The sequence below is a fragment of the Penicillium daleae genome (genome assembly GCF_028827525.1).
Source record: "Penicillium daleae strain IBT 16125 chromosome Unknown utg000001l_segment0_segment0, whole genome shotgun sequence".
Lineage (NCBI taxonomy): Eukaryota > Fungi > Ascomycota > Eurotiomycetes > Eurotiales > Aspergillaceae > Penicillium > Penicillium daleae.
In genome coordinates this window covers 1,583,686-1,598,813 of record NW_026623149.1, presented here as the reverse complement: position 1 = coordinate 1,598,813, position 15,128 = coordinate 1,583,686, and the positions used below count along the sequence as shown (strand labels likewise).

Sequence of the window (15,128 nt, the reverse complement as noted above, 5' to 3'; positions counted from 1 at the left end):
TTGTATGCTTGGAGGAGGCAAAGCAATGGAAATATGCTGGGCCCTGCCAAGCGAACAATAGCAGGACTATCATGGACACGAACACGAATAAAAGCAGGAAATGGAAAAGACAAGCATGGAATTTGCATTTCAAAAGCTCTGCAGGAACTCTGTTGGTAATTCGAGCAATAACAATCTCCAAACTGTCTGTAGCTATTAAACATTACGCAGAGTCATGTATGGTTGTTCTCATCATATTCGTCAGATCGTCCTCATCAATACCCTCGTTCTCCCCCCTCTTCTAGAGAAGAGCAAGTGATTCGACATCCCCGGTACCGTCCCAGGTGAGCGTCATGGTCGTTCCCAATGGGTTCATTGCACCGCGAAGGGACCCGAGTTGATTGTTCGCGGGGATGTTGTGACCGTTATGCCCTCCGGCTGTTCTCCATGTAACCGCCACACCCACCATGTCGAATAGAGGGTTCTCTTTGAGTTCGCTCCAGGGGTGTTCGTCGAAATTCCCGGGCGCATCCACTGCATCAAATAACTTCTCGTATGGGACCGGCTCCTCTGGCCCACACTGGATGTGCTCTTGGGCTTTCTGCAATGGAGAAAAGGCATCCTGTATCAGCTGAATGATTTCCTTGTTGCCGCAGTTGTTTGCCATCTCCGTGAGAACCTTGGCCTTGGCGCTTGCTGGCTCCGGACGACGCCCAGAGTAAAAGTCACGGACGATGGGCGAGTCAAGATCACCCATGGGCGTGTAGAGGTGTGCTCGTTTTTCGAGCAGGCGCTCAACAACTTTCACGTGTCGCCAGCGAATGGCCAGATGCAAGGGGAGTCGGTCCGAGCCATAGGAGACGTTGACGTTCGCTCCATGCTCGATGAGGACCAGGGCCGCTTCTCCCTTTTGCGAGCGTCGGTACTTGCGTGACTTGGGTGTTGCAAGTGGAATGGGCTCGAGCGCCAGTTGCAGCGCGGTCTGTCGGGTTCCGAAGGTGGTGCCATCGACCTTGTACCCAATATCAAGCAGGAAACGGACCATCTCGGGATGGCCGTTTGTGGCGGCGGCGTGGAGAGGGTTGTGACTGAAACGAGAACTGGTCTGGTCGACCAGTTTGGCTCCCCGTTTCAGGAGCATCTTGACCATGGCCACGTGTCCCTGTTCGGCGGCAAGGTGTACCGCAGACTTGTTGAGCGCGTCGAGGTGGTGGAGATTGGCGCCACGCTCCAGCAAAAGCTGGGCGACGTTCAGACTCCCGGACTGCGCTGCGATGAGGAAGGGGGTGAGCGGGAAGAGGATTGGACAGACCTCAATCTCCGCGCCAGCAGCGATGAGCTTTTTGGCGGTTCCGAGCTGGCCGAGCTTTGCAGCCCAGCTCAAGGCCCAACCGCCTCCCTTTCGGACGTTGTTGGCGTAAAGGGATTTGTTGAGGAGGGCGTAAAAGAATCGGCTCGTCTGAGCCAGGGCGTTGAGGGTTCCCTGAGACTCCATCTGATTGGCGATCATCAGGAGCACCTCATTGGGGAGGGAAAGGAGGGACATCGTGGTCGGAGGTGAGATGAGGGTTTGTCGGAAGGGTTGATCTTATTGAGGGGCCCTCTGAGTGCTGGTGTCCACTCAGGGGCAGAGACGGAGGGGGAGAGAGGAAGGAAGGAAGGAAGACAGAGGGGGAAGGAAAAGAGTGAAGGAGGGAAAGAGTGAGGGAAGAAGGAAGGAAGCGAGAGAAGGAGGGAGATGAAGGGACGTGGGAGGAGAGAAAAGGGAGAGAGGTGAAAGAAGAAAATGTGGGAAGCGATTGTAAGAAGAGACGAAAAGAAGAGATGGGAAGGGAGAGATGTGAGAGTGGGAGAGGGAGACGAAAGGCAGAGACGAAAGGCAGAGACGAAAGGCAGAGACGAAAGGCAGAGACGAAAGGCAAAAGACGAAGAGGCACAGAGCGACGAGGGGAGAGAGTTGGAGGAGGAAAGAAGGAAGGAGAAATGAGAAATGAGAAGGAAGAAAAGGTGTGGGAGGCCCTCCCGCGGTCCTGGGGGAGCTGGGCAATCTTTTTTTTTTTTTTCGCCAGACATGAGAGCTGGTGAGTCCAACATCCCAAAAGGGTAATTCTGAGGCGATTCTGCAGGCAGTCTCTCGCTGGCATTTCTCGCCCGTTTGCGATGACACTTCACCTTCGGCCAGACCACTGACTCGGTAATGGCACTTTTCTTCAAAGCTAAGTAGAAAATCAATATCTTGAACAGAGATCATTTGGAAGGGATTCTCACCATTGTAACCCTGTTAGAAGTTTCTATATTGTACAGAATTTACAGGTCCGGTGGGATATTCACTCTGGTATATGAGGTACCTAACTCTCGGAGTCGGCAAACAGAGGTGCATGGCCTCAATACGCATTCTTGCTGTCAGAAGTAGGCATGAACGAGTGAAATAGACGAATGGGATGGAAGACCAGTGGACTATATACTAAGGAGACTTGGTTCAATGTCAATAGGCCAGTAACTAGGTGCCAGGAATGGCAAAATCTCCAGTGCGACGTGGATCTTCGGAATAAGTACCTTGAGTTTCAGATCCATGAACTACTATTACCATGTCTAGACAGCGCTTCGTGTCATGAAATGATGGGCGAGGTTCGAATTAACTCAGATTCCCTGCTAGATGGCTCGACCAGTCTGCTGCTGTCCATACATACCTGTCAGGACAATAGTCTTTCCGCAACTACGGTATCTCGGGTATATCTTGTGCGTGGGCCAATAGGAACTAAGAAACATCGAGCCCTGGACTGGATCCGTCCGTATCCCACATTCTAGGCCCAGTCTACGCCAAGTCCCCAACGGTATTAGACGTACAGTAGCCGACAGGGCGATGATCACAGGAGTGGGTGTCTTGATTAAGATACGGCAGTATCAGAGTGGATGACATTCACAATGTGAATCAGGGGCCACTTACGACGAGAACACGAGGGCGGCGTTTGGGGCCCCCGTCAGTCGTCGAGGCTTGCTAGCGCAGGGGGCCTCGGATGCGAAATGCGAGCGAGACGCCAATCAGCATTAGCGCACAATCAGCCCGGAATCCGGCCCGTTCAGAATTAAGTTTCGACCCTGTACGAGATGATAGCCTGGTGCCAATCAACGCTGTGGGGCCAAAATGTGGACCCTGTACGGAGTACAGGACAGTGGGTTCCTGTCGCTTATTGCTCCTTCGCGGAGGCCCCGGAAGAACGCCAGCATATCCTATATCCTACTGTACATGGTAGAATCTACCATCTTTGCCAGACAAAGTGCAGAGAAACGCTGTGTTCAGGAGCTGATCTAGTGGTCGCAAGTTTCTGATGCTCTAATAAAGATCTCACGCCCATGTACGGAGTACTGAAAGTCTTGTGGAGATTTACCACTTCTTAGCGCCGCGTGGCCAGTCAGCCGCTAAGCCAAGCCTCAATTACCGATAGCTTGCCTCGAGACCATAAATGAACCATCGTATCCTTGGCTATTTTAGTCCGAAATATCCCACACACTGCTGTGGCTGCTACCGCGCTCTCTCTCGTTCCGATGTCCTCTTAGGGAGCTTACATTATTGTGGTCGGCAGTTGCCACTTTACGAACCTTTCTCTCTCTGTCTGACATACTCTCGACGCCAAGTCTGCAGCCCGCACAGAATGATTATCTTGGGAGCTGTATCTTTATTTCTTTACGGGGCATCGGCATTTGAGTCTATCAGGGATGATGATCTGTCCACATTCGTCACAGTAAGTGCGGGTCCTCGTGCTGGGTTGGTAATTCGTTGCTCACGTATCGATCAGCTTCCCAACCACCGAGCAATAAAATGGAATATCACTTACCATGATCGGTCCTCTGTTGCCCCGGGCTACTGGTTTGTTGCGCCCTATTTCGCGGCTGAGAGCGAGCCAGCAACGACTAGATGGATACCTTCCCAAATAGGCCCTCATATATTCGATCAAGATGGAGTATGCAAAGTGATTCACTCCCGTCTAAGCGACGTTTACTAACTGTAGAAGGAACTTGTCTGGACAGGATCCAGTGATTTCAATGACCGGACTATTTTTGATTTCCGCATGGTTGACTCCATGGGCGATGATCTCCACCTAGCAATGCTTCTTACCAAAGAATACGGCAAATGGGACGATAAGGGGACGATAATTGTCTACGACAACCAGTACAATCCGTCCCCTGTTGTTCTCGATCCAGTAGTGGACGTGGATATGCATGAAATCAATATCCAAGATCCACATAGAGCCCTTGCCCTGGCCTTTCGAGAAGAGAACCTAAATATGGCTTCGTTTGGATTGCCAGATTTGAATATGAACATATGGACGGGCGGATTTGTTGAATTTGACATCACCACCGGAAAAGTTCTTCTTTTATGGACCTCGCAAGATGCAATCTCCCCGGACGAATCTGTTGCTTTCAACCCGTATCAAGAGCAACCGAACACTGACTTTATGCACGTCAACGCCATCGACCGGAATAAGAATGGGGACTACATGCTTTCTGCAAGGCATACAAACACCCTCTATTTCATCTCTGGACAAGATGGCCGCATCATGTGGAGACTCGGAGGGAAAAGGAGCGACTTTGCGCAGGATTTCGAATTTTCTTATCAGCATGATGCGAAATTCATCTCGGCCAACGATACGCATATCACCATATCGTTCTTGAATAACGGCGCTGAGGACATTATCATCAACGAGCCAACCTCATCGGCCATGTACGTCGAGCTTGATTTGACCACGATGAAAGCCACGCTCCTGAATCGATACACTCGACCCGATCACGAAAGCACCAGGAAAAGAGGAAACATGCAAACTCTACCAAACGGCAACGTCTTAGTCGGGTGGAGCGAGTTCGGATACATGAGCGAGTTCACCCACGACGGAAGGCTCCTCATGGAAGCCAGATTTGTGTCTGAGAGGTTCAGTACCTACCGCGCCTACAAGTTCCCCTGGCGAAGCCGTCCATCATACCCGCCAGTTCTCGTGGCATCATGTCACGGCGTGAACGGGACAGCTCTGTCGACAACGTTCCATGTTAGTTGGAATGGTGCTACCGAGGTTAAATACTGGCGTTTCTTCACTCAGGCAAATCTGACCGGTCCGAGTGAGCAGATCGCCATCATACCCAAGAAAGGCTTTGAAACTTCGTTCGCTGCACTTGGGTACCTGGACCTGGTCTCTGTGGAGGCGCTGGATATGAATTTCCAAGTTCTGGGACAATCCGCGACTGTTCGAACCCAGCCTCCGGTGTACTGGCCTGAGGGTGTGGAATTACTCAAACCGGATGACGCTGCAGCTGTCGCTGTTGATGATTCAACATCGACGCGAAAGACCCTGACTTTTATTGGCCTTTTTGTGGCTGGTTTCCTTACTAGTACATCTGTGTACTTGATACTCAGTATGTACCACCCGACATTCCGACGTTATCTTCGACGTACATATTCGAGGGTTCAGTCTGAAGATACAGACGAGGGACTGGGTCTGCTCAATGTGAAAGATTGACCGTTGAGAAGGTCTTCTAGTCTATAATTGTTGATATTACACTATTCTACTGTACAGCACTCACGCCTATAAGTTTTGCATCTCTTTCACACTGCTTCTTCCAAGCGCACTTTCTTGTATACAGAGATCTAAAAATCAATGCCGGTCAATAGATATGCCTGTTCAAATTACTTCTGTCAGAATGCAAGGTCGAAAGAGCACGCTTAGCTTTCTAGAGTCCCACGATTTTCCCAATGGCCTCAGTTTTCCATGATGACCTCAGTCCTCCTGATGACCACAGTTTTCCCAACTAACTATTAGTTAACCGCACTGTAGTTTTGGTTAACCGCAAATTTGCGGGTTTGGTTCTGGTTGGCAAAGTGGTACTGTAACCATAACCAAAAAGGTTTGGTCTTGGTTTTCACCTTGCGAACCGCAACCGCAAATTTTTGGTTTGGTCTTCAACCTAAGACCGCAACCAAAACCGTGCCGAGTCTAACCATACCTTTGTTCCTTTTTTACTTGTCATTTCAGGGCATCGGCGTGTGGAGCGCGCGTCACCAGTATTATTGCACCATGGCCGGGTCATTGGACAGGTCACAATCACTTGAACTTCCTCCACTCCGACGCGCTGGTATGACCGCATATATTGCATTTGGTACTCTTGTGGAGATTTTTTCTTTTTGAAACCAATGTAGTGAAGGAGTGTGAATTTCTCTGAGGTATAAGGTGGCTGAACCTTTACTTAAACCAACATCCTAAATTTCAGATACATCCTTCCTTCATGAGCAATTTCGCTGGGTTTGAAAGCTGATAAATTCCTCTGCCATACCGAATCTTAATGAAGAGTGCCCAAATAATCATTTCGGAACTAGTATTCACAAAGTTCATTGATCTGGAAACCTTTTGTAACCGATATCCTTGACAAAAGTCTGCTGCCAAGGACCTTGTGAATTTCGGCCGGCGAGGTGAATGTAGAATTCGCCATGCGCTTGTCCGTCAATATCCCCATAGGCTGGAGTTCCATCAGGTTTGCGTTCATCAGCATAGTAAAATCTGGAGTTTCTACATTAGCAATTATGACGATGTTCAAAGAGTCAAAGAAAACGCACTTGAAGCCACGATCAGAATAGGCAGCTGCGGCTGAATGAATGATATGTGCCGTCGCAGACTTCCCTACCCCAAGGGACAAAAGCGGGGCGATGATAGTAGTGTTGAGTATATTTCCAGTATATATAAACGTCTTCGAGGCGGTATCGGGAAGCTCTGAAAACCCAATAGCTGCAAGTTTGGCAGCTGCAAAGACACTTGCGGTATTGACATTGAAGTCGCGAATAAAATCGGCCTGCGAGAGAGATAACGGATTTTCCGCATCATTACGGGTCGCAGCCGCAGCTAGAATATGTCAGCCCAGATCGCTTTAGAGGCAGAGAAATACTCTCACCATTATACACGACGACACTCGGAATACCCAGGCTTTGTTTGACTTTGGAAAAAACATCGCTCACACAGTCTGGATTAGAAAGATCACTCTGAATGTGCAGTTGTTCAGTGCCGTTCTTTTCAGAGGGGTTTCTCGAAGTAAGAGCTACTCTGTAGCCTCGCGAGGCGAATGCACGAGCCACATGTTGTCCAACGTTGGGCCCTGACCCCAGGACGAGAATAATTGGGGATGTACTCGACATTTTCTCTCGGAATGTTTATTAGTGCAAGCAGAATGTTTCTTGATGGAAGAAATATATTTCTCCTGCAAATATTTGGCGCTCTTTATAGCCGTCTCGTGCTTCACGAAGAGGAATTTGACTGTGTTTGCACATTATGCACTGTTTTGTTGGAGAAACCTTGTTTGGCGATCGGTGCGGTCAAGAACACGGAACATCAACAAAGAACGTTTTCTCCGCCAACATGACAAATCGGAGTTTGCATTGTTTACATGCTTTGCATTTTCCTCTTCTGAGAAAGCTTACTAAGTAGTCCAAAAAACGGGAATTGTTTAGGATGGAAACGTCTTTGGCTTCTGCCTTGAATTTAAAAGGTAAATGACAAATCAAGCTATGTGAAACAGTCCCGGTCTCCAATGTGGTGTTTTGGGTGCCGCATTCAAAAGGTTCGGCCTGCTGAATACCGAAGCCCGAAGCTTGGTAAGCGTATCGCCAAGTTGATTCGACCATGACTTCCTCCATTATGACGATGGTTTTCAGACTCTACTTTGGCCCCAATGTTTGTACTATTGAAGCGTGGTCACGTAATAGTTCAAGTCTTTCTAAACTAAAGGTTCTTTATCTCATCATTAGACACTCTTCACTTTAGAATAATGAGACGACTCTAGGATATCTCTTGTCACTGTCAATAATTAGGGCTTAGTCACGACGCTAAGAGACTGGATAGTAATATATAGCTATCAATACTCGCCACAAAATCTTTGATGCCTAGGTATCGATCCTGGAAGAATATATTAGAAGCTCTATAGAGGGAAATACAATACGAGTAATCGAACCAATTCTAACATACCACGCCTAGTCCTATTTCATTTTCGCTTATTCAAGAAGTTAGCATAATCTTTCCAGTATATCCAAGCTTGCCTCCATAAAGAAGAGGACTCCAGCTCAAGGGCCATCTATATATATATAAGCTCCGATAGATACTTCGTCTAGTAAATATTATAGACGGGAATCACTTCGAGCAAAGCTCCTATAAATTTATAAATACGAAGCGTAATAAGGCGCTAGAATAAAATAGAGCCATAGCTTACTATACATAGGTACTAGCGAAGGTCTCTCCAAAGTCGGTTTAGAAGATAGTATACGCCCATCAAATACTATCGGCGCGTACGTAATAGTCTATCCCGCATCAAAAGAATCATAAAGATCGCTATAATCTCGTCTAAGGCCCCCATAATATAGACGGCTTATTCTTACGTCTATAAGGTAACATCGCCGGCTCTTTGTCCGACGGCTAACATCTTCTCTCTAAGGCTATCAAATAAATCGCCGGTATTTCTACTAGACAGCGCCTTTAAGCTCAAATTTTTCTACGGAGGAGTAAGTCCGCTAAGGAGCGATCCCTTTAAGAGACCTTTACGTACAGTAAGAAAATTACACCGAAGGACTCCATAATCAGCAGGGTTCAATTCACCCGACGAAATTACTATAAAATAACCATTAAATACGGGTAGGAAATCTATAGTATTCTGCTTAGATGTCTTAAACTCGTCCTATAATACAGACCCAGTAGCAAAGTAGAGGAGAACATTCCCTACGGCCTCAAGGTCCTTTCGGGCCGAGAAATAGGATAGATCGGCATTTCCAAAACTACTAACCGTAGTTTATAGGGTTTACTATGGTAAAGGTCCGACCGTAAAGGAGGACGGGCTAAGATTTCTATACGATATATAATAAGAGTATATCTATTCCAAATAGATGTCTTAACCTCCAAGGCTGGATGCACCCCGCTCTCCCATTATTCCCTCGGCAAACTCATCTCCCGCTATAGCCGCAATTCCCGTTCTCAGTAAGTCATCACAACACATTCCCCGAAGATATCATTCAACGCATACACCGAACAGGCTCGGAGACTCTGGGTAAATATCTTCTTCTGCGCTCAAAAGGCCTTTCAAATACTCAGAACAAGAGCTGAGCCATGTGTACTCGGGTGTACCCTTTGCGCCAGCCGCCCGGCCACAACCCACCACCGAGGCTCCATCTTACATTTCCGGAGGGATTGAATAGAGTGTTCACCGCATATATCGGCATTCAACTGCATAGCACAAGCTTTGATGATACACAACAAAGTGCTACCTCACTCAAACAGCCTGCTCTTCAAATCCAAGAACGGCTCTTGAATCCCGAATCCGCACCGGTGTCAACAGAGCGGTTTCAACTTCTCGGCGATGGCACAAGCACAACGCATCCACTTTCTCATAATCAAGACTTCACAAACTCTGATATACCTCCAAAGACCAGCCCTGAGTCCCAGTCTCTCATATGGGTCTGCTACTGGACCGAAGAAACCAAATACAAAGCCAGCCTCGAAAACCTCCATCTCGCAGAGATCTACCACTCTCTTGACCCGGTCTCAAAGCCTCATATCGGGCTATGGGTTGAGCATTTCGCGAGCGATACTTCACGCCTCGAGACAGTATACTCAGCTACGGATTATCTTCCCGGCCTGGCACGGTTGCCTGGTACATCGACAGCGCAACACGTGCACACTGGGTACTGGGGTGCAGCGCGAGACCGCATTCCCGGGTCTGCAGAGGATTTATTTGAACGCGAAGCCGTAGACAAAAACCACTCTACAAATCTACCAGAATCACAATCAGCTATCAAGACCATTACCCAATCCCTTGGAACGCACATCACCGGCACAAACCCACATAACATGGTACACATCCGCTCAGGCCAGTTCTGGGGAACATGCAACACCGAAGAAGCAGACGCATACCTAAACACCCTCGAACCAAAACTCCGCGCCGGTCTATCCTATCTATGGACATCCCCGCAAGAAACCGGCTCCAGCGGCGTGAGATATCTGCATAACATCGAACCCGTATTCACCGCCTCCAGCGATGATTCCATCTCGACCATCCGCCAGACGAAGGAGGCTTGCGTGACGGCGTTTTTCAGGAATATGACTGATCTGGAAGGGTGGGCTGCGCGGCATCCGTCGCATTTGGCGATTTGGGCGGGTGCTGTTAAGCATGGGAAGAGGTTTGGGGATGAGCGGAGGTTTCGTACTTGGCATGAGGTTTCGGTTCTGAGGGGTGGAGAGGCGAGATTTGAGTATGTGAATTGTATGGAGGGGACGGGTGTGGCGAAGGGGATGGCTTTGTTGGATGTGCGTGCTTTGTGAGAGAATTGGGGGCTTCGATAGTTGAACGGGGATTGAATTGAATAGTCGAGGTCCGTCATGAATGTCCAGGTCTGAGCAGGCCAGTTACCAAGTTGTAAATGAATAGTAAGGACGACAGTTACAGTGTGTTAAACGCCTATCATGGCTACTACACATACTGCAAGTTCAAGGAGTTGAACCATCAAAAAAATCATCAAATCAATCCAAACGCATAAGTACATTCCATAGTTCACATAGACACATTACCCTAGCTCTAAGAGCTGCAGGGTCATCCGGTTTGGGTAATCCATCAAAACCAGTATCCAAAAAGGCCCCATATCATAACAAATATTTCCATCATAAGGAAAGAAGAAAATGAAAAAAAACCCCAAAGCAACAACAAAAGAAGAAGGCCAATTCATAGACCCAGATATCATATCAAGAACTCCGTAGATGAGAATCAAACATCAAATAGCGGCAGATAATCAAGGCAAAGCAAGTAACACAGCACATCTATTTTCGCCAGAACATGGCCTTGCCCAAAGTCCGGCCAGCGGCCCATCTAGCCTCTGCAATGCGGTCCTTGACACTAGGTCCACCACTGTACCGGATAGGCTTTGAACTACCACTGCCTTCCGAGCTCCCACTAACACTGCTCCCACCGAAAGAACTGGGGGCAAAGTTGGACATATTGCCCGCATCAAATTTGGTCTTTCCTTCGACGATCTTGTGGACGAGGTTCAGGATAGCGTAGATCGTTGAGCCGACGGCACGCACAGCGGCCAAGACAGCAACGGCCCACAGGACGATAGCCAGATAGATGTTCGTACCGCCCGAGTCCACGCCGTAGACCTCGGAAACGGCCATACCAAGAATGACGTTGGCGACCATCCAGACGGAAACCATGTATGTACGCACAGCCCGGTAGTAGTCCTCTTGCATCTGAGCCTCTGAGGCAGGCGTCTCGGGGACTTCGAGGCGATCGCGGAGATTGCGCAGAGCAGCGTCGTACCCGCTGTCAATGTCGAGTTGCTCAGAGGGCATTTCAACGACGACTGTTGACCCGTTGATGACCTTAGCAGCACCGAGGTCAGTGTTGATGACGTTGTCGCCCTTGGTACCCCATGTCACGTCGTGCGTGTTACAGAAGGCGTATACCTGCAACGTGCAGATGTAGCTGGGCAGGAGCAAGAAGTATTGCGCGGACGAGGTGAACATGTGCCACGGGTCAAGGTACAGGAACGAGGTATAGAAGTAAAGGCCGACCGTGGACAACATGGACATGACGATGTTGACGAGGAGCGAGTTACTGACGTCCAATTCGTCACCGCCAACACCAGCGCGTGCCATGAGCTCTTTGACGACCAGGTAGAGGGCGCAGAAGACGGTGTAGAACATGATGATGGCGTAAACGATAATGCCGGAGAGGTACATATTTTTCGCACTGGAACTGAATGTTAGCTTGAAATCCTCGATTTTGGGGTGCAATAAACATACCCTTGAGGACGATTACCCAGAGAGATGATAAACTGCAGACACATAACCAAAACACAGGCATAGCGCAGCACAATAAAGATGTACTTGCCCATATTGTGACCAAACGGATCAAGTTTCTTATCAGTGAGCGAACCTGCGATGAAGTAGAAAGCAAGATAGAAGTTCGCCTAAAGGGAGGAGGTCAGTCAAGGCCCACAACAAATCACCGACGACAAGTCACTCACCAGACCAAAGTAAGTAAACAGCAAGTTGAAGAACTGATACACAAACTCAATATGCAACAAGATCTTCCTTGCCAGCGAGTGATCCGTCTTCCAGATCTGCTTAGCATTGAAAATCGAGTACACAGCGGCGAAGAAAGCACCGTTCAGCCAACGACGACGCTGTGAGATAAACTCAGGCACCGAATCCGGCACATCAGTCTCGCCAACGGCACTCTTGACAAACTTGAGCACCCATCTCTCTTCTCGCTTGGCGACCAGCTCCCAGCAGAGAATACGATCCTCGGCCAGGTACATGTTGGCCGTGAACACGTCCGCATCCTGGCCGTGTAGTGTCTCACCCTTGAAGTATTGATTCAGTGGGCCATGACCATCGGCGTCGTTCTGGAGGGCGAAAAAGCGGTAGGCACTCAGTGCACCTGGAAGCACAGTAATGTAACCGAAAACAGACTCCAGGGGCTTGTCTAGAATGTTGGACATCTTATACTCGAAGTTCTGACTGGCAACGAGTGGGTTGAGGAGACCCAGCATGCCCTTACCCTTACCAGCCTTGATTTCTCCGGCAGCTCCGGCAACATTCGAGTCTTGGTCGAATGCCTTCCATAAGTGATACAAGGCGGTTGGCTCAGGCTTCGTACCGACATCAAGAAGGATACAGATATTCGGCTGCAAGGCACGACCAAAGGCATTGAAGAACCATCGGTGAGAGTTGAGTTTCTTCTGGTTGTGCTCCTTCAGACAGAAGATAACCTGACAAGGCATGATACCCTTCTCGGCACCCTTAAATTTCAGGTCCGAGTCGAGCGACACTTGCGTTGTGTACTCGTACACATGGGCTTGCACTTCCTTCTGGTTGACAATGTTCTTCGCAATGCCCTCTTGATAAACACCCAGGGCGGCCAATGCGTTCAAGGTCCGTGGGTGCACCTTTTTCCGACCATCGGAAATAATACACACCACAATTTTCTTCCATCCGTCCTTGCCCCAGGTACGAGACTTGGTACGCGAACAAAAATGGGTGATGTTGCGCATGATACCGTGCATAGTTCGGGTGAAGCCGATCTCATCTTCGTTGTACATCGTCACGCAAATGAACAGCTCGGTCTCACGAGTAGTGCTACCAATTTGCTGGCGCAGCTTGTAACCCCGAGATGTGAATTCATCGGGGTCGGAGGTCACGGCCGTGTACCGCATGTGAGTAAATTCGCGCTCATCGCGGCGAGGCAGGAAACTATGCAGAATAGTAGGAATTTTGCACTCCAGGATCAGCTCACCGTTGATGAGCTGAACCTCCTTCTTGGCCATCTGAGTAGCGCGAACACCTCGGCGGCCTTGTTTATCGGGAGCAGGTCCATAGTGCAGATTTGGATCGATCATGCTCACCTCGTCGTCGTCGTCATCTTCCAAGTCGACTTTGGCCATTTCGTCCTTTTCATCACCCATCACGGTCGACTCGCTCATGAATGATCGGACACTGCCGCGAGATGTGTGGTTAATGGTCCGGCCACCCCCACCGAACGGGTCTGCTCCCGTAAGTCCATCACCAATGTCGATACTGGAGTCTGCACCCGACGAAGGTGCCGGTCCCGAGAACAGAGGAGCCGGAGGCAAAGGTCTCCTGGGACTTCCTCCGTATCTTGAACTGGGTGTTCCAGGGCGTGGGCTACCATTGATATCGGCGCGCTCGTATCCAACACTCGAGACAGAAGGTGGGCGGACATGGCCAGGGCTCCAAGGACGGGTAGGTGATCCCGTTCGTGGGGGAATCGACGGATAAACCGATGTATCTGCCAAACTGGCGGTAGGTGCTGGGATGCTGGGGGCATTCCCAATGCTGGATGGTGGACGCGATGGTGAAGTTGCGCTGGGAACATGGTAATACCGATTGTCGTATGCAGGAACTTGTCCCGTCCTATTTCGCGTTCGAATGTTAGCACGCGGCCTCGTAGGGTACTCCATGCTGAAACAAAGCGAGTGCTGGATCAGGGTGGAGATGAAGTACGCGACGCGGTGTATAAACAAGTACTATCGATGGACTTTTATCCACCCGAACAAGAGTGCACTGCGAGGAGTGGACGCCCCACATCCAATGGCAAGGCTCATCCCTTGACGGTCTATCAAACACTAAGGCGCATCTTGGCTCTTCTGTCAAGGGAGGAGCCGCAATGAACGCTGTGTGCATGTGGCCTCGTCGGGGAGGCGACGCAAGGAATGTGTCGGGGAATAAGATTTTGAGAGACGTGTAAAAGCACAAGACTTACGGAGTAGAATCAGAATAGGCTGGCTGATACTGCGATGGCGAGGGCGCTCGAGGGCTGCCACTCAGATCCCCGTCAACATCACCGCTGGTTGGGAGCAGGCGCATCGTCACGCCATTCTGTCGCGACCCGCCGGTGGGTGACTCGTTGTCGGAGAGGTATGACGCTTCGTGGTCCAAGTAGGCAGGCGGCTCGTCGCCGTAAGTGGATTGTGTGTGACGGCTCATGATGTGAACGTGGAATGTGTTCGGTTATGAGGAGGCTGGAGTGCTTTACGTCCTCATAGTATGGACGCAATAGGGATCCTGTGGATGGGATAGGATGCACAATGAGCCCTCGGGCTGCGGATTCACTGGTACTGCTGCTGAGACAAGGCAGGTGGCAGGTCTGACAGCTCGACTGTCGCGTTAGTGAATAGTTCAGAGGCCGCTTGGAATGTGGAGTTCCATCAAGGAATGTGGGCATTGTAACTCACCGGGACAATATCAATATGGTGATAACCTCATGGAAAGAAGAAGGATCAGATGGAGGAGAAACGAAGCAGTGGAAATGCTTTGGGAATAAGAAGAGAGGTCCAGCTTACTCGCAAGCGCAAGTGGTCTGCAAACAAGTCCCGGCCGGTTCATCCGCAGGCGCCGTCAACAAAGTGGAGGTTGTTTGGTGGTTGTCGGGGCAACCCCGCAGGCTTCCAAGTTGCAACAGTCGCTGATTTGCAAGGGAGCCGTCCCCCTCGAGCATGATTCTGCACGGGGCTCAATCAATTCAATCGTGGTTTCAGATTTACTCGATTTTCGATGCAAGTCAACTGCAAGTAGAAGATATCCATGCACCTCACACTTATAGATCTTCTCCGC

The 15,128-nt window shown here is 49.6% G+C and overlaps 5 protein-coding genes across 5 annotated transcripts; 2 read left to right on the top strand and 3 right to left on the bottom strand.

Annotated features, from left to right (window-relative positions):
• Positions 1–280: 280 nt before the first annotated feature.
• On the bottom strand, positions 281–1,525 carry N7458_000481 (ankyrin repeat domain-containing protein; the record flags this gene model as incomplete). Its single annotated transcript, XM_056903875.1, has 1 exon — positions 281–1,525. One exon carries the CDS (start codon positions 1,523–1,525, stop codon positions 281–283), a length of 1,245 nt encoding a protein of 414 aa, XP_056771642.1.
• Positions 1,526–3,632: 2,107 nt separating this feature from the next.
• N7458_000480 (uncharacterized protein) lies at positions 3,633–5,489 on the top strand (the record flags this gene model as incomplete). Its single annotated transcript, XM_056903874.1, has 3 exons — positions 3,633–3,722; positions 3,777–3,941; positions 3,993–5,489. The coding sequence occupies 3 exons, from the start codon at positions 3,633–3,635 to the stop codon at positions 5,487–5,489; spliced, it is 1,752 nt and encodes a 583-aa protein (XP_056771641.1).
• An 850-nt stretch (positions 5,490–6,339) lies between these two features.
• N7458_000479 (uncharacterized protein) lies at positions 6,340–7,153 on the bottom strand (the record flags this gene model as incomplete). The annotated part of the gene is made up of 2 exons (XM_056903873.1): positions 6,340–6,863; positions 6,913–7,153. The coding sequence occupies 2 exons, from the start codon at positions 7,151–7,153 to the stop codon at positions 6,340–6,342; spliced, it is 765 nt and encodes a 254-aa protein (XP_056771640.1).
• Positions 7,154–9,107: 1,954 nt separating this feature from the next.
• On the top strand, positions 9,108–10,319 carry N7458_000478 (phenylacetaldoxime dehydratase family protein; the record flags this gene model as incomplete). The annotated part of the gene is made up of 1 exon (XM_056903872.1): positions 9,108–10,319. One exon carries the CDS (start codon positions 9,108–9,110, stop codon positions 10,317–10,319), a length of 1,212 nt encoding a protein of 403 aa, XP_056771639.1.
• A 492-nt stretch (positions 10,320–10,811) lies between these two features.
• Positions 10,812–14,501, bottom strand: chsB (chitin synthase class II; the record flags this gene model as incomplete). Its single annotated transcript, XM_056903871.1, has 4 exons — positions 10,812–11,742; positions 11,796–11,962; positions 12,020–13,928; positions 14,278–14,501. 4 exons carry the CDS (start codon positions 14,499–14,501, stop codon positions 10,812–10,814), a joined length of 3,231 nt encoding a protein of 1,076 aa, XP_056771638.1.
• Positions 14,502–15,128: the final 627 nt, after the last annotated feature.